At 42.1% G+C, this 18,875-nt stretch overlaps 1 protein-coding gene across 1 annotated transcript in view; it reads right to left on the bottom strand.

Annotated features, from left to right (window-relative positions):
- PCSK5 (proprotein convertase subtilisin/kexin type 5) overlaps positions 1-18,875 on the bottom strand; it is a 409,642-nt gene that overhangs the window by 257,350 nt on the left and 133,417 nt on the right. Inside the window, 2 exon segments of the mRNA XM_039910756.1 lie at positions 64-236; positions 7,702-7,790. Coding sequence (XP_039766690.1) covers positions 64-236; positions 7,702-7,790 — 262 coding nt within the window.

Below are 18,875 nucleotides of genomic sequence, written 5' to 3'. Positions count from 1 at the left end.
CAATCCTCCCAACACAAAGGCATGGATAGGGTGCAAACCGATGGCGCGTCAATGAGAACATACCAGGCGGATGCCATTTTCAAAGGCCTGACGGGTCAGAGGGGCAGGTCCATCTACTGTTTTGCCGTCATCGTCGGGACCCCAACTCGCACTATAGATGTGCACATGCTGGGGATTTAAACCGACTGATTTTGCTTCCACCATGTCTGTCACATCTCCATCTAGCATTCGCACTCCTGAAAAATCAAGATGAGAGTACAGGTGAAAAGTGGAGTCAAGACCAAAGTGGACCGACTCAGGAAGCCCAGGAAATATTCAGGTGACTTTCTCCTTCATGGATGGGAAGGAACACCAAACCACTTGGCATCAAACAAAAAACGAGTAAGGGAAGTGCGCTATCCTCACTTATTTTGTTTTCCCTTTATCTTTCTTTAAATAAAATACCTGGTTGTAGTCTGTACCATACTATTCGAACTTTGACAACCGCACTGTATATTGAAAATCTCCATGTTACATTTTCTTCTCATTCACTTCAAACACTATCACTCTAATTGAAAGATGGATATTCAAGCCCGAGTAGCCAAACTATAAATTACTTCATCATCAAGTTATTTTTACACCAATAATTAACTTTGATTCATGGTGCACTGTTCTTCACAGAATCTGAAAAGACTTTACTAGTGGTAAGTCATCAATCTTCTTCTCCCTCTCCACAGCAGCCAAGTAAAGGAACGGTGGCATGGCGTAGTGGATAGAGCCCAGGCCTGGAAGTCAGAAGGTCATGGGTTCTAATCCTGGCTCCGCCACTTGTCTGCTGTGTGACCTTGGGCAAGTCACTTCACTTCTCTATGCCTCAGTTACCTCATCTGTAAAATGGGGATCGAGACTGTGAGAGCCCCCCGTGGGGCAAGGGACAATTTGCTGTATCCACCTCAGCGCTTAGTAACAGTGCCTGGCACATAGTAAGCGTTTGGGCACATAGTAAGCGTTCGGGCACATAGTAAGCGTTTAACAAACACCTTAACGGATACCATAATTATTATACCTACCACTGCCCCCCCTCCTGCCATTGAGGACTCCTGCTCCCAACTTGTTCCAGGTGAGCCAGGACAGGGATAAGAGCTGGTCCCACGTGCTCTGTCTGTGTCGCCCCCGCCCCCCGCCACACTGGGAGGAGCCACGCTGATTCCCTGGGAACCGGCACCGGCTCCATCCTGTCCTGTCTTCCACCACCCAGCGGGAAAGAGAAAAGCCTCCACAAAACGACGGATAGGCTGGGGGCTTTTGTAGCAGTCGCTGTGGCTATGGGTGTGCCTTGGACTCTGAGCCCAGAGGAGCCTGAAATGCTGCTCCTCTAGCCACAGCACCTTGCTGATTTTTGCTTTTAGTTTGTGAATTTGTCCTTGTGTTTTATTGTTTCACCGCTCCTTATGTGTCTGACTCCAGTCTCCTCTCCCCCAATTATACTCTTAGGTTGGGAGTCCCCCGTGGGGCAGGGACTGTGTCTAATTCCTGTGTATTCTTTTCCAGCACTTTAGTACAGTACTATGCACACAGTAAGCACTTAATAAATCCGATTACTACCACTACTTCATTGGGGTACATTCCTACTAAGTGGGTCAGAAATAAGACTGTTCTCATATTACAGATGGAAAAATTAAGGCACCCACAAGTTGGGTACTGGCCCAAACTGACACAACAGAAGTCACTGGGGAAGCAAGACCAACAACATTCACTGAAATCCAGTTGAATTATCTACCTTCTAGTATCTAACCAATGTTGCTTTGCTTGCATTTTTACTGCATACTCGGGGACATTGCATAACATCCTTGAGTTTAGCATTAGGGAGTAAAGAGGTGCTCTTCACCTGCAGGTGGGAGAATGGGGCCCAATAAAATGTCCAACAAGAATTAATTAATTTAATTGAGAACAGAACATGTCTTACTAGGTGTAAAATGCAGTGGGAAGCATTCAACTGTGAACCTCCTGACTATGTGAGTGGTGAAAACACAGGAGCAGATTAATGAGACTAGCAAAAATCTCCTGTCTTGAAGATGATTAATATGGGGACCCACATTGGGGTTGATATTCCCTATGACCTCAAGGTTCCTTCCAACCCCAGGGCCCAGGAAACTCTGAGGTAAAGTGCCAAAGGGCTGTTTCAGTTTGAAAAATCTGCTGAATAGTCAGGTTATTTCAAGGTGGTTTCACCCCAAGGTATATCACATTAAAATAAAACAGGAGCAAAACAGAGAGGCCCTTCTTCAATCCACCCTCCAAGCCAATACAGCGGCACCTCAGGCATTTCACACTAAATTTTGGGATCACAAACGACCTAGCCAGAGCTGTAAAATATGTTCCTCATACTGGACTTCCTCAGCAGTTGGCAGGCATGCCTTTCCTCTATGGAATTCTTGCTGGACGTTTTTGATATTACCACTAAATTCACTGAACTGCACATCACCAAGTGTATGCAATGATTTTCAAACTGCTATGTATGCCACGTGGTGATATATAAAAGACAGCATCCAGTAGTTAGCTGGGAATTTCATTTCCAGATCCTTTTACCTTAAATTTTTATGGAACTCAAACATTTGCAATTAATTTTCTTTGCAAACATTCACTATCCATCAGTGGCTTACTCAACTGCAGAACACATTTCTGGTCAAATGAAGATGACCTGCCTCAGTTCTTTAATAAAACAGTAGAACTCATCATGTTTTATCAGGACCCAAGCTTTGCCAGTCACCTTAAAAGTTACATCCCCACAATTGCCCAATTGGCACCAGAGTAAACAAATAGCTAGAAACCAAAATGTGTGTTCAAATCCCCGCCAATTACAAGCAAAGCCAATCTAATCGATTTACAGGAGTTTCTTGAAGACTGAAACACTACTGTGCTTAATTTGTCTTGTGTACAGCTAGGTGATAATAATGAATACTTACTGTACTTCGTATAGTGCTTACTATGTGCCAAGCACTGCGCTAAGTGCTGGGCTAGATAAAGGATATTCAGGTTGGACACAGTCCCTGTCCTACATGGGGCTCACAGTCCAAGTAGGAGGGAGTAGGATTTAATCCCCAGATGAACAGTAAATGCCTTCTGAAACTGACATTTAGCAGATATTTGAAATCTCAGTCACCACCTGAAATGCAGAGAATGGTGCGTACTCTATTTCTTTAAAAGAGAAAAATCAGCATTTCCACTTTACTATAAAAGGTTTTCAGATCAGAGTCCACATTTTTGTTCAGCACAGAGCTTGAGCGTTTTGGAGGCACATTAACCAATAAATTTATAATGCATAACATTTTAGGAGGCTTCAACACAGACACAATTACCTTCTGAATCAATTTTGATATTATAAGCATAAAATATGATTTGTTTCTATTTGTACTGCCATGCTGAAATTAGAGTCATGCCTACTTTATGTGAAAATAATTTCTCTGCTGAATAATGCATAGAGGAAAGAATTTTTCATAGATGAGAAGGCTACTCTTAGAGATTTCGGGTAACCATGGCAAGCCATGATTTTTCCAGGCTAACCGTGTGCCAGTCTGCAAATTACTTCCTCGGTGCTCTAACTGGAACCCCAGAAAGATATGCTTGACAGTTTTGTCAAAAGTACACTATTTAATTAATCAGCTAATCTAAAAAAAGACCATACACAATTGTACTTCACATATATATTGAGTTTACAATTCCTAAAGCAAATAAAAAATGACCTTCAGTCCTTTTGGGCCAATAAGTAACTTCACTCCTCCCAAGTTAACTCCTCACTGTACCTTGCTCTCACCCCTCCTGACTACAACCCACGTGCACAACCTTCTCCCTCTCAAATTTGCCAAATCCCTTCCCTCCCTAAAAAGCATCTTATCAACTAATCTCCGCTTGACCCCACAGCCCTTAGCACTTATGCGCATATTGACTTATTTACTCCACGTGGTGAAGGGATTATTTAAAAAGAAATGATTAAAACAGATTTGAGTTTCATGTCTGTCCTTGGAATGTGTAGTCTATAAAATGGTAGCTTCCACTTGCCCCCCTCAACTCCAGCAAAAAGAGTGTGAAATCCTGAACGGTTTCAAATACACGGTCGACAGCGACGCACTCAGTTCTCCTATAATGTAGAGTTTGCATTCCTGTAGAACCCCCACATTAAGGAAAATTCTTCACTGACGCCGTGTATATGCACCCAACATTTTTTCCAATATGGTGATCTATGCAGATCAACGTGCTCTATCAGAAGAATATTATCTAATACTCTACCAGCCTTCTAGCCAAAATACATAGAAAAACGTGCTATGGAAAAACGTAACGTCAATGTTACCCCAAACTGTACATAGAGAGAAGCTGGATTTTGGGGTTATGGCTTTAATACACCAACGGAAGTCCAGGAAAAAAAAAAATTCTTAGGGAGTGTTTTGGAGCCATGTACTGATCAGCCTGGCGATATATGAATTTGTAGGCAACATGTAAATTCGCACAGCTTGATTCTAGTCTGTGGATTATTGGATCATGATCTTTGGTGATTTGAAAAGGAAAAAAGAAATTCAGTCAATAAAATAAAAGACCCCGAAAGCATGTAAATAGAGTGACACTAATCCCTAGAGAAAGGAAATTCACAGACAAGGATTTAACCCCTACAGCCTAGACATAATAGAAGTGTCTCTTTAACCTCATCCGACTGCATTCCTTTGTGCCTACTGGTTGAGGAGTTAAATGCATAACTCTGAATGTTCTTGTTTTCATGCGCCTGGGTGTTTCGTCCATAAATGTATTTTAGTTCAGCTTTTTTTTTTCCTGTACAATACACTTAAGCTGGGTCAAGCATTCATCTGCAATTTATTCTCTTAAAAGGCCAGAGGAGGTTCTTGAAAAGTTTGAGTGACTCAGTGAATAAAAAGCTTTAGAGTAACTGTGTGAGGGTGGCCAGCCGCCTTTTGGTTACTTGATTAACTTGTGAATAATGCCTTCCCCTCCTTCCCTGCTGCTTTTCAGTAGAAGGCCTTTGTCTCCTTTAGGGCAATAACTTTTCTCAGTTCCTCTGCTTGTAGTTCCCACTGTCTTTCACATAGCTGTTCACCTCCTCTGGATGCACATCCAGCTCGCACTTCTGCTACCCAGATGGCCTCACTCTTGTTGTACAGTTAATCACCAGTTAACAAGCTGGAGTTTTCAGTGGGAAAAGGGTGTTTTTTGGTTGTTTTTTTGTGGGGGGGTGGTGGTGAGGGGTGTTTATCCCATGGTTTTGTTAAAATTCAAGGCTCCGAATGACATTCAAGAGAGTTTTAGAAAGCTTTTTCTGACTTCACAAGCATTACTAGACTACCTCATGTTCAGCATCTTGCTTCCATACAATTCAAAAGTGCTTCCAATACTCTCAGCCCTAATCCACCCACATGTGCTGTTTGTGGGCTGCATAGAGTCAGCTTTGCCTGCCCTAGAATTCTCTACTCCAGCTAGCCAGATATAATTCTGACTGAAGGGGAGACTACTCGGGAGTAGGGTGGCTTTCTTATGTTTGGCCTCACAGAGGGAGAGTTAATAATAGCTTCTGGCATATAAAGGAAAGACAAGAGTAGTTCAATACATCCTAGAGCATTCTCTCCTGTGTACAAATCCGAAAAAACAGGGACAGTTCAGGTAAAAATCGTCTAAACTATGCAATCTCTATACTCTAAACTACTACTAGGCAGGGAACGTGTCTATCAACTCTGTTATATTGTAGTCTCCCAAGCGCTTAGTATAGTGTTCTGCACACAGTAAGTGCTCAGTAAGTACAATTGACTGATTTAATTGCCACAGAGGGATGGTTTTGGTTCAGGGAAGAATTAGACATAAGACCTTCCTATTTCAAATCCCAAAGTGAGAAACATCAGTCAGCCAGATTATTGGAATTGAACCTATAGCAACAGGATTAATATGAAAATACAACACTGCCCCTCATCAGGCTGATGATGTGCAACTGTCATCAGGTCCTTTATCACTAGAAGACTAGGGAATTTGGGAAGAACTGGTGAAACCACCCTGTGAGTTTATAGGCTTTGGGGAAATGTTCTAGATTAGGAACCATTTGAAGGAGTTTCCCTGTTAACTTGAAAATGGGAAGCATACTCGGCTTGAAAATAGAAAAAAAACCAACCTCGAATCAGTCCAGAAGAAATTGGTTCAGCCAAAAGATAGGCAAAAGGGATAAGGAAAGGATGGTTGAAAACAATCCAAGCGTGTATAGGTGGGTAGATGTGCTGTGTAGCCAGTTATCCCTGCTAAGTAATTCTCCCAAGACTTCCAAGTGGAACACTGAACTGTGGGTAACCTTCCGGAGAAGAATGCTGGGTTTCAGATGAACAAGAGAGTTCTCTGCACCTGGATCCTGCTCATTTTATGGCATCTGACTGCAAATTAAATAACAGAATGTCATCTCATCTGTTGCCTATCCCTAGTCCTGGGAACAGAGTGCCTTTCAACAGTATCGGAGCTGGGGTAAAACCCAAGTTTCCTGGCATCAGGTTTCGTGATCTTTTCAGGCTTCTTTCCTCTTTATGTTTTATGAGAACCAGGATCAGTATTCTACAGAAATCTCTGGGGCTCATTAGAAATGACATGAAGTGTGAAAGGTCTGGAAAGCAATCAGGTTAATCAAATCTTGCCTGGAATCGTCACACAGAAAGGCATCTTCTCGATCTTTACTTCCAGAGGAACAGTTTTTAATGGAGGAAGAGGGACAGAAGGCCTCCATTCTGTCTTCCACCTCCACAACCTTTGGAGGAAATACTGAACTTGCCTACTGCAAAAGTGAGGGGAAAATTGGAGAGGAGCTCCCAAGTATTAACTGTACTTCTCCAGCTGCGTCTTAAGGAGATGTAATGTGAAAAAAGAACATTATGGGAAAGATGGTGAGGGACTATTTCCGTACCTTGTTTTGATAGCACCTGCCCTCTAGACCTATTATTGGTCTGCCCCTCAGCAACTGACTACAGATGAAAATGACGAGAAGTACATCTCTTTTCATCTTCTTGGCTCTTTCAGAAGCATTTGAGAAAAAGAGTAACATCAACCTCTTCCTGGGTGCACAATTGCAGAGACTAGTGCCCTATCTGACCAACAGGGTCTAGACAATCACATCCAGTAATTTCCTGATGTGTGTATGTGGAAATTCAAACATACATACATCTACGTAGGATGTGAATCATTCATAGTATGGGGACTATGGGATAACCGATGACTCCATCATCGTTTTATTTTGAACTGACCTGCAAGGTTGAACCCTGTCCTTTAAAAATCCAAAATATGATTGTAGTTGAATGCTTTGAAAAGGCTGAGCAAGAGAGACAATTAAAAATTCTCTCAGCTTGGAGACATTTCAAACCATTTTTTTCCACAGAGAGACTTTTGCCCTTTCTGGTACTTCCTAGCCAAGTACCAATTACATATTTTTAGTTCTGAAAGCAGGAATATTATCTCCGCCGAGGACACCCTCAATTTCTGTGTCCATTTAAAGAACCAAATTTCTGAGTGAGGGCTGCTGTTGAAGTATGGCATTAAATGACATGCGTATCATAGCCATTTTACCTGTCAGCAGCAGTTGTGTGCTGTTATGCAAACACACTTCTACCTCCAGTTCAAAGAGGTTTCGGATCGCTATGTAGTACAAATTGCCCTTGGCTTATTTTTCTATTGGTGTGAGTCTGTTTCACATACCTCCAATCTTGGCATTGAATGCAATTCCTACTGTACAGTGTGAGTTGTTTGCAGCGGCTGCCACTTCTCCAGCACAACGAGTCCCATGCCTGCAGGCAGAACACAAACATTTTCTAAAGTAAGCATGATCCTCTCCGACCCAGGGCATCAGTATTTAACGGGCCTGCTCTGGCTTCTCAGAAGTTAAGACTTCGACTGGCTGAGACTTTATCTGGACAATCACCCGCAGAACCCGTTAAAGACAAAATGAGTGTTTTTATCATTCGGAGACCCTTTTGCTTTACCCAACAGTTGTGCTGAATTCCTGACTTCCAACACCTAAGTCCAAGTTCATCATCACGGGGTTAATTCCTCAGTTCTTCAACACAGGCTATCTGTGTATTAGCCCAATGTACTTTCTAGGGTGCACCGCAAACTGGTTGGATGCCGCGAGCACTGTCTCTGTCAAACAGAAAAATGTTGGCATTCCTGAACAGCACTCTGCATTTGCTGTTGAACCATTCATTTCAAATACCATTGGGTATTGTATTCCAGTTTACGGTGGCAGCTGTTTCACTGGGTCCACACTAGACTGCTCACAGGTCACTCTCAAAGAGGTCCAGTTGGGTTGTTTGGATGATTTGACTGGGATTTTGGCATGGATTTAGAAGAAGAGGACCAGGCATCCAACTGAACAAGTGTGGATCCTGTCCTGATCAACTCATTCTATAGCGCCATGCTTGAGCATGCAAAAAGGGATCTGGAAGGGGACATTGGAGTCCCCCTCCAATTGAACAGAAAACTCTTCTCAACAGGCTACGAACATCATCAAAAGTCACTGAGCCGGTCATTCAGGAACCACTGAATATTGAAGACTGCATTCTTGAGGCACAGACCGAAGAAGAAATGCGAATGATTTTGAGTCGCTTCACAGATTCAGCACAGGGCTATGGACCAGCAGTGAGTCTGAAGAAAACCAAAGCTATTTATTAGCCTCTCTTCCTTGGTAACAAGTAACCTGTCACCTAGGAAATGGTGGCCCTGGGCGGCCACTTGATTTACCTGCTACTAAACTGGCTTTGAATACAAAACAGGAAAGGCAGCTAGACTGCAAGGGGAGGCAGTGTAAGGATTAGCCGTGGAATTGGGGCACGGCAGCTTTGGAAGAGTGGAGGCTGGAATCAATCATTGCTGAAGACTTTTGGTGTTGAAGTGTGGAAAGAGTAGCCTAAACATCACACTCAACCAAAGATCTTCGTTGGCAACACATAACTCAATGATGCCACCAAATTCTGCTACTTAGGCAATACATTATCCGAAGATGCACGGATAGACAAAACAGTGGAAAACCAAATAAAAAGGGCCCCTAGGGTTTTGGCAGAGTGTGGGCATCAAGGTGCAGACCAAGTTGAAGGTCTAAAAAGATTTGTTGGTGTTCAATCGTTTATAGGATTGTGAGGCCTGGCTCACCCACAGGAGGCACATCCAGCTTCTTGAGCACTTTCACCAGCTCAACCTCAACGTCAAATTGCAGGACAAACACCCACGGGTCTCCTGGAATACACCCAGTTTACCAGCATTGAGACCCTGCTCACAGCAACACTGTTTTGCTGGACAAGATCTGTGAGGAGAATGGACCAGAGCAGGATACCCAAACAGCCAGTGAAGTGAAAGGGAGCATTCACAAGCCAGGAGGGTAGTAAACATGATTTCAAGACACAGTGAGGTATAAGCTCTCACAATGTGACACAGCAGTGATGGTTGGGAGACCACTGCAGCACACAGACCACTGGAGGGCAGTAACTGGGAGCGATGTTGCTCTCTCTGAATGAAGGCTTTGCAAAGATTGGGATACCAAGAGACAGTCTCACAAACAGACACAGGCCCTGTATGGAACAAATACATTGGCACTGCAAGGGACAACCTTCATTTGCATATAGTGGGGGAGAGAATGTCAGTCACATAGTTTCTCCGGCTACATTGACTCACATGGGTGGAGCCTTACCGACGAGACGGTCATCTTTGAAAACAAAGCACATTTATATGGATATGACATCTAATCATATGGGACATCTAATCATGGAGGCGAGATGCAAAAACATTCATCAATGTAGAGAATCTGGGTGGAAGACAGCACTTTTATTCAATACAGCATAGTAAAAAATGCATTCCAACCCAGTTTTCTCTCTGCTTGGTGACAAGTTCTTTTTCCAAATAGTATTTGTTGTGCGCTTACCATGTGCCCCGCACTGGACAAAGCACTGGGGCAGATACAGGCTAATCAGGTTGGACACGATATGGGGCGCACAGTCTTAATTCCCCTATTACAGATGAGGGAACCGAAGTCCAGAGAAGTTAAGTGACTTGGCCAACGTCACACAGCAGACAAGTGGCAGAGCCCAGATTAGAACCCATATCCTTCTGACTCCCAGGTCTGTGCCCTGTCCACTAGACCATGTTGCTTCTCAGAGCTTGAATCTGCTTTCACTTACACCATTTTCGAAGGTCGAGCGTTGAGCAAGAAAGAAATGTTTTGTTGCAATTACAGTTTGCTGCAATGCTTTACCCATCATGCTATTTTTCTGGGTGCCCAGAGAGGTAGAAGGAACTTTGTTCTTTTATTACTATTAATGAAATCATATTGCACAGAACTCCCATGATACATTATTCAAGTTAGAAAGAGGAAAGTGCTGGGAGTCTTTCAAACAAAGGCTCAAATAGAGCACATATTCAGAACTGAATTAATATCATGTTTATTAATACAGGAGATCACTCAGCACCCGGCCTACATTAGGCAAGACCAACGTGAGCCAATTAAGCTAAGGGTTACTGAAATGAAAGTCCACTGAAAGAACATATAAACAGGGTTCTGACAGTGTCAGGCAAACCTTGCTCCATCACACTTAAAATCATGCTAATTGTTTTAAGAAACAGAATACCTGAGGGAGAATACCTAAGAGTACGTTCTACAAAGGAGATCAAAAGCCAAAAGGAACAGCCATCCCTTCGACATCCCTGAGTTGATTGCGAGCCCCATGTGGGACAGGAACTTTGTCCAACCTGATTATTTTGTACCTACCCAAGCGCTTAGTACAGTGCTTGGCACTTTTAAGCACTTAACAAATACCAAGATTATCATCATTGATTGTGTCCAAATGATGTCAGGGCACATGGATGGGGCACTTAGTAGACAGCTTCTTTCAGGTGAGGTAATAGCTTGACTTGGAACTGATTCATGGACATTACAATCCAGCTCCCATGTTGCCGAAACTTTCAACCCTCATACCACAATGTTCATACTTGTACTACTTCTCAGATGGCATAGCCAAGTAAACTATGCCTGCCATCTTCCAGAAACCCATGCTGACAAATGCCGGTCTATGTCTTAATGACTCTGTAACCATTCTTTGTGTACATATCAATCGACCAACCAGTGGTATTTATCGAATGCTTACTGTGGGCAATGCAGCTTACTGAGCGCTTGGGAGAGTGCAAGGTGATAAAATCGATAAGCAGGTTTCACATATAAAAAGAAACAGACTTTTGGGCTTTGAAACGACTATGAAGAGACACTTGGGCAAAAAGTCTCTACACTATCGGCTGACCACATATCAAATCAGCACTTGGAACAGTGCCTGGCACATAGTGAGCGCTTAACAAATACCACCATTATTATATCACAGAGTTTTCCTAAAGGGTGCATGGACAATGAATGTTGGTGATGGTTCTCACGATGGTTTCCTTTTCACTAGGTAAGTGCTCAACAAATATGACTGAATAAATGAATGAATGACATCCTATGTAACTGACATAGCAACAAACATTACTTGTCTCTACTATGTCAGTAATCATCTTAGCAGAAGAGCAGATAAAAGCAGCATGCTATTTCCTAAAAAGAGCCTACGAAGTCGTTTTGCACTGCTATTTTTTATTTCTACCGTACTTCTTTGTTTCCTGGGGAGAAATGGACTTTACAGAGAAAGATGAAGGCATAAATCAAAGGCTAGGCAAACACTAGCAAATACTTTCCTGTTCTATTACCGAATATCTTCCGTGTCATACAGAAAATCATCCGATGAAATCCCAAGGGCCTGACCAGTTCCAAATTCTATCTGAAAGTGTATTGAAATGAATAAAAATAGAAATATCTTCTTAACATTTAACAAGAGAAGCAGTGTGACCTAGTGGAAAGAGGCCGGGTCTGAGAGTCAGAGGACCTGGGTTCCAATCTTAGCTCTTCCACGTACCAATCAATCAGTGGTATCTATTGAGTGCTTACAGTGTGCCGAACATTGCAGTAAGTTCTAGGAAGCGTACAATATAACAGTATAAACAGAGTCAGTAGGCACATTCCCTGCCCACAACAAGCTTACAGTCTAGAAGGGGAGACAGATATTAATATAAATAAATTACAGATAGGTACATAAGTGTTGTGGGGCTGAGGGAGGAGTGAAAAAAGGGAGCAAATCCAAGGACAAGGGCTACACAGAAGGGAGTAGGAGAAGATGAAATGAGGGCTTAGTCAGGGAAGGCCTCTTGGAGGAGAAGTGCCTTTAATAAGGCTTTGAAGTGGGGAGAATAATTGTCTGTCAGATAGGAAGAGGGAGGGCATTCCAGGCCAGAAGCAGGATGTGGGCGGATAGGTCGGCAGTGAGATGGATGAGACTAAGGCAGAGTAAGTATGCTGGCATTAAAAGAGTGCAGTGGGAGGACTGGGTTATAGTACAAGAGCAGTGAGGTAAGGTAGGAAGGAGCAAGGTGACTGTTTTAAAGTTGATGGTATGACTGATCTGATCATATATCTGTATGATGCAGAGGTGGATGGACAACCACTGGAGGTTCTGGAGGTTTTGTAGAAAAATGTTGTGTGACCTTGGGCAAGTCACTTAACTTCTCTGTGCCTCAGTTACCTCATTTGTAAAATGGGGTGAAGACTGTGAGCCCCACGTGGGACAAACTGATCACCTCGTATCCCCCCCAGGCTCAGAACAGTGCTTTGCACATAGTAAGTGCTTAATAAATGCCATCATTATTATTATTATTTTTAAAATGGCGATTAAGACTGAGCCCCATGTGGGACATGGATCATGTCCAACCTGATTAGCTTGTATCAACCCCAGCATTTAGTACAGAACCTGTCACATCGTAAGTGTTTAACAAATACCATTAAAAAAAAGACAGTCCAACAGCCAAAGCATTCAACAGATTTCTTTTTCTGTTTGGCATAATTGCAGTTTGATGCTACTAGGCTTTAGAATGAAAAAGGCCATAAGGTCTTTTCAGTATCAATAATATTACCAATAATAAAGATAAACATCATAGGGTTAATTCAAAACTATCACCAGCCCAAACTCACAGGTTGGTGACTTTTGCAAAGCTTTTCTGTTCTGCCAAGCCATTTGAAAGATTTGTGGTCAGGGCTGACAACATGTATCCTGATCACAGGTTGATTCCAAAGATTTACCCTTCTCTTTTCATCCTTCTTAATTCCTTTTCTGGTTTCTGATGAGTTTTCCAGGTGAAACAGGATTTCAGTTGAAAAAAAAACACAAACCAAGATTCCCCATGCCCAACTCCACATCACAGCTAGTCTAATGTCATTCTTACCCCTTTCGATTTAACTGCACTCCAAAAGCCTTGGCTTCTAAGCATCTGCCTTACTCATGCCTTGTCATTTTATAATGGAAAGCCAATTAACCAAACCACCAGTTCACCAAACCAACCCCTTATAAGAACCAAGCTAGTTTGGATAATCAAAGTATATTTGGACACCTGGATAGAATTGCGGTTCACCTTATAAAACCAATCTCTCTCAGGTATTTTAAAATGTCAATTATCTTAATAATTACTGTTCGATTCATTTATTGAAAATCATTTGCTGAATGCTCCTTTATCACAGCACTACTGCATACAGTTGTCTCAAACTTTGGCTTTTTCCCATTATGCAGTAATCACTGCTGAGGGATTAATCCTAGCAGTGTTTGGGTTGCCATAATAGCAGGTAAGGAGTCATGCATTTTATTCTGTAGCCATATAGATTTCTTTCTCCTTTGGGGGAAAATAATGATTTTGGCTTCACAGAATCTACCATGGGCTGAGCAGGATGTGATTCCTGCCCTCAAAAGGCTTCCAGGTCTCTTCAGCTCAATTTTCATTCTTCAAAATTATCCAGTAGTCAAATTTCTGGATCTGAACCTGGATATGAGGTGATGCAGTGAAGGAAGAGGAAGAAGAGAAAGCCATGAAACCAAACAGGCCAGCTGATTTCTCACAGTTCTCTTCCAACTCTATTGATTCTGTGAATCCAGATAATTTTACATCCATTCTATAATGGAAGATGGGAGCTGTAGGATCTGAATGGCTAGTGTTAAGAGCAGGGTGTCTTTACATTTGATATTTCTTTTGAGTGTTGATATTTATTGACTGTTGAAACCTCTCAGGGTCACACCCGGAGAGTTTCCAGTACGCTACCCGTCTCGGCTATGGGAGGGAGAGTCAAGCAGAGGCCTACCTGATCCATTCCTAGCTTGGGCAGTGGCTAGCGAGTAGAAGGCAATCTACTACAAGTCAAAACTCACCCATGCTGGGCAGCGGTGGCATGGGAGAGAGTCAAGGGCGGAGACTCGAGTTCACTGCGCGGAAGGTGGCAATGGTAAACTGCTTCCAGATTTTTGCCAAGAAAACTCTATGGATCCACTACCAGAAGGATTGCAGATGGACAGCAGGGCAGTTCTGGGAGAGATGTGTCTGTGGTGTCGCTATGGGTCGGAAATGACTCGACGGCATAAGACAAGACAAGATGTATTGTTGATATTTGCTGAGTGTCTATTGTGTGTTCTTCACTCATTCCAGTGCCTTCTACAAGAAAGAAGTACCCACTGGATAATGTATTTAAAGGGAGGTTGTGCACGTACACGCCCAAATATTTTCTGCTTTCTAGGCTGGTTTCCTGCTTACCCTGATTACTTTCTCTAGTCTTCTGTGCCCAAAACTTATTTACCAAAACAATTAAGCTTGTTTAGTAAAGGTGATATTCCCCAGTAGAAAGAACTGGCAATAGAAAACGTGTCAAATACTCAACTGATGCTAATCATTAGTAACATTTTGCTGAAGTATTCAGGCAGTTTCACAACTCTGCATTAGAGGTTTCATTTTTCTCAACTAATAAATTATTTACTTCAGTTGTACATGAGAGCACTTATAATATATAGTCATCTAGATATGTAAGTATCTAAAATGCATAACTTTGAACCAGAGGGACTATCCTGCTGGGACAGACTTAAGGTTAAGCACTTGGTGTTTGTAATAGTTGCCCAATATTGGAAAAGACAGTAGCTGCATAATTAACACCCAGCCAGCAGTCAAGGGTGATCAAGGACTGGCCTCAAATCTCACAACATTATTTGGTTGTCATTTTCTTCAGCCCTTTTCAATTTCAAACAGGAACTGGAATAGAAAGCAAAGCAGACAATAACATCAAATTTTAGTGCCACTCTAAGGCCTTATTTGATATTCAGAAAAATCACTTTCCAACTGCACAAATAAATATGTTGCTTACTGTTTGAAACCTTTCCACCACCCCACACTAATAAAGAATTTGCATGTTCATTTTGGGATGATTTGGGGAGAAAAACATCACCCAGGTGATGCTCGAGGAATGGATCACCAAAACAAGGAGGTGATATTCTTCTTTGGAGGGAGAGTGTTGGGCAAAATACACTAGCTTTTTTCTGTAACTGAAAGTAGTTTTCGATTTTTCTGATTTTTGTTTTTTTAAATTTGGGATTAGTGGACTAAATAAACCCCAAATTCAAGGACTGTTTTGACTTGGATAAGTACTGCTATAAAGATAGTAACTGGCCTTCCACCAGTTCTGGAAAGGTGGGCCTCTCCCACTAGATTGTAAACTAATTTACTCTTCCAAGTTCTTAGTACAGTGCCCTGCACACAGAAGCATGCGGGAAATATAATTGATAGATTGACTGATCCCCAAGGGCTGAGATCAAGTCTACTAACTGCTTTGTACTCTTCCAAGGGCTTAGTACGGTGCTCTACACACTGTAGACACTCAAAAACACTTTCTACCACTGAGGCCTGGTGTGTTAGAAACTCCTGAAGAATGTACAGAAATTTGTGAAAACTAACTGACATACTTGCTACAGTAATTTACTACAGGATAATGGCAATGTACTTGACTAATTCCTGTATTCTAAAATGGGAGAAAAAACCCATATATATGAAATCAACTCAATCCCATTTTGTTCATGTTTTCTTTATGGTATTTGTTAAACACTCACTATGTGCCAGGCAGGCACTGTCCTAAGCGCTGGGGTAGATACAAGATATTTAAGTTGCACACAGTCCACGCGCCACGTGGGGCTCACAGTCTTAATCTCCATTCTACAGATGAGATAACTGAGGCCCAAAGTCATTTGTTTTCTCCTGAACATTTTAATCAGAGCCAAGAATTATAGCATAACTCCCCCAACATATTAAATATAAGTGGTCATTTTGGAAGACGAGCTGGAATGATGTGTACACAGGATTCTGAACATACAGGAGAAACTAGAAACTTTGGCCCACTGAAGACAATTACAGTCAACTCTCCACAGTCCAAAAGTGAACAATCCATGTCCTAGATAGCCAGGCCATTTGTTTTTTCCTTCTTCTACCTTTTGGCAATTTGACAGTTCATTAGCTCTTCCACCAGTGGGGTCAGTGGGGATGGGAGTGAAAAGGAATTTCAAATTGAACAAATTTTGCTAGTTAACAGGTAAGAGATTATCTGTGGATTTCATCTATAAGTGATGTACTGTTAACTCTGCTACTTCAAATAATCGATGGATATTAACATCAATCAATAATACTTCAAATAGTTCATCATATATCCTTGCAATGGGAGAAGGGAGAAAATGATTTGGCAAGCACTTCCTCCTCTCTCCCTGCTACTCTAAAATCAGTGACTGCTGGACTCTTGCTGTTTACCAAATGGCATTTATAGCTCTCAGCTGGCAGCTGACAGTCTAAAACTGAGAATGCTTATTCCATTCCTATTTCCATGGAAACCACTCGCCAACTGGTAAAAACAAGGTGAATCAGGAATGTTGAAATAATCGCAGTTTGAAACCGTCACTTGCCTGGAGATAGAGAGGGGTGCTTTGTGATCCTATAAGAATACAGAAAGTTCTACTGAAATGAAAAGTTTCACATTGCCCTGGATTTTAAAGGCTTTTGTTTGTGCTCTGAGAACATTAGCATGTTCCTATGGGATTTTGGTCACTTTTTGGAGAAAAGTGCTTTATAAATCCAATAAGTAGGGAGTATGTTTTTATAGCTTTTTGCCAGGGTTCCTTTGGGTAGCTGAAAAAAAGCTTTAAAACATTTCAGTTTTACATTATTTCCTCACCTAGTGCCTGAAAACTAGTATCTGGAGGAAAAGGTGCTGGAAAATTTGAGGTTTCCCAGAACCCTGGGAAAAGCCACACCTAAGTCAAAGCACTTGAGTTGATGAATTTGGACCTGGCAATTCTCAGCTCTAAAATCAGACTAGAAGTAAACTCACTAAATTGGTGGTGTTTGTCCCCAGACCACAGTCACTTAATTTGCCACTGCCAGTTTTCCCAACCCAGGGCTGAAGTTTGGTCCAACGCTCTTAAATATGCACAGACCACGAGTTGACAGTAACTTCTTTTTTTGTGTAAGGCGGAGCTAATACTGCTGACCCTACTCACAAGTGGGAACTTGATGGTATTGATGCCTGACTACTTGTTTTGTTTTGCTGTCTGTCTTCCCCTTTTAGACTGTGAGCCCATTGTTGGGCAGGGATTGTCTCTATCTGTTGCCGAATTGTACATTCCAAGTGCTTAGTACAGTGCTCTGCACACAGTAAGTGTTCAATAAATATGATTGAATGAAGAAATGAATGAATGAACTTGAATCAGCAAAACTGTCAACTGTGACTACAATGCCTATCTCCCAAATTGATTCTGAATGCATTGCTTTCCAGGAACACCAATCTTCACTTGGATTTACTAAAATTTTGGCAAAGTCTTTTCATGATCTGTTGTGCATCTAAGAGCTAATTTTCTTTCAAACTTATAGATGAGGTAGGGTCAAATCAATCAGAGAACCCTCATCTCCAAATGGATTCTGAGATGTGAATTTCTTTTTTGTGCCTAGAAATTTCCCTGTCCTTGTTCTCAAAAAGTGAATTGACATTTTGGACTGGTAAATGCACAGTTGCTCCAGAAAGGGATGACTTTTTATTGACTATTGTCTTGGTGTGTTTGGAGGGAAGAGCTATTCTTAGCAAATGCAGGGAACAACAAAAACAAAAAACAAGGACAAAAAAGGTGGGTTGGTAGGATTCATCCAGCAACCTTCACTCTACTGAAGAAGAGGCGTATGTTTAATTATATTATGCTGGGTCAGTGCCTTAAAAGGCCATTTCCTCCTAATTTCTTCCAACCTGTGTGTGTGTGTGTGTGTGTGTGTGTGTGTGTGTTTGGTGGGGGGGGAGTGGGGGGAGAACTGGGGGATCAATCAGAAGACCAGTAAAGTCTAGTGGAAAGAACACTGACCTGGGAGTCAGAGGACCTGGGTTCTATTCCCAGCTCTACTGCTTGCCTGCTGTTAGATTTTGGGCAAGACAGTTAACTTCTCTTTGCCTCAGTTTTCTCATCTGTAAAATAGGGATTAAATACTTGCTCTCCCTCCCACTGTGAGCTGCATGTGGGACAGGAACTGTCTGACCTGATTATCTGACCAGATCTTGGCACACAGTAAGCACTTAACAAATACAGTATGGCTTAGTGGGTCTGGGAGTCAGAAGGTCATGGGTTCCAATCCCAGCATTGCCACTTGTCTTTCACTCATTCATTCAATAGTATTTATTGAGCACTTACTATGTGCAGAGCACTGTACTAAGCACTTGGAGTGTACAATTTGGCAACAGATAGAGACAATCCCTGCCCAATAACGGGCTCACCGTCTAAACAGGGGAGACAGACAGCAAAGCAAAACAGAACAAAACAAAAGCAGTTTAGCGCAGATATCATCAAGATAAATAGAATCATAGAGATATACACATCATTAACAAAATAAATAAGATAATAAATAATATATACAAATATGCACAGTGCTGAGGGGAGGGGAAGGGGGAAGAGCAGAGGGCAGGAGAGGGTGGAATGGGGAGG

Source organism: Ornithorhynchus anatinus, chromosome X5 (genome assembly GCF_004115215.2).
Source record: "Ornithorhynchus anatinus isolate Pmale09 chromosome X5, mOrnAna1.pri.v4, whole genome shotgun sequence".
In the NCBI taxonomy this organism is placed as follows: domain Eukaryota; kingdom Metazoa; phylum Chordata; class Mammalia; order Monotremata; family Ornithorhynchidae; genus Ornithorhynchus; species Ornithorhynchus anatinus.
This window is presented reverse-complemented; position numbering and strand designations above follow the sequence as displayed.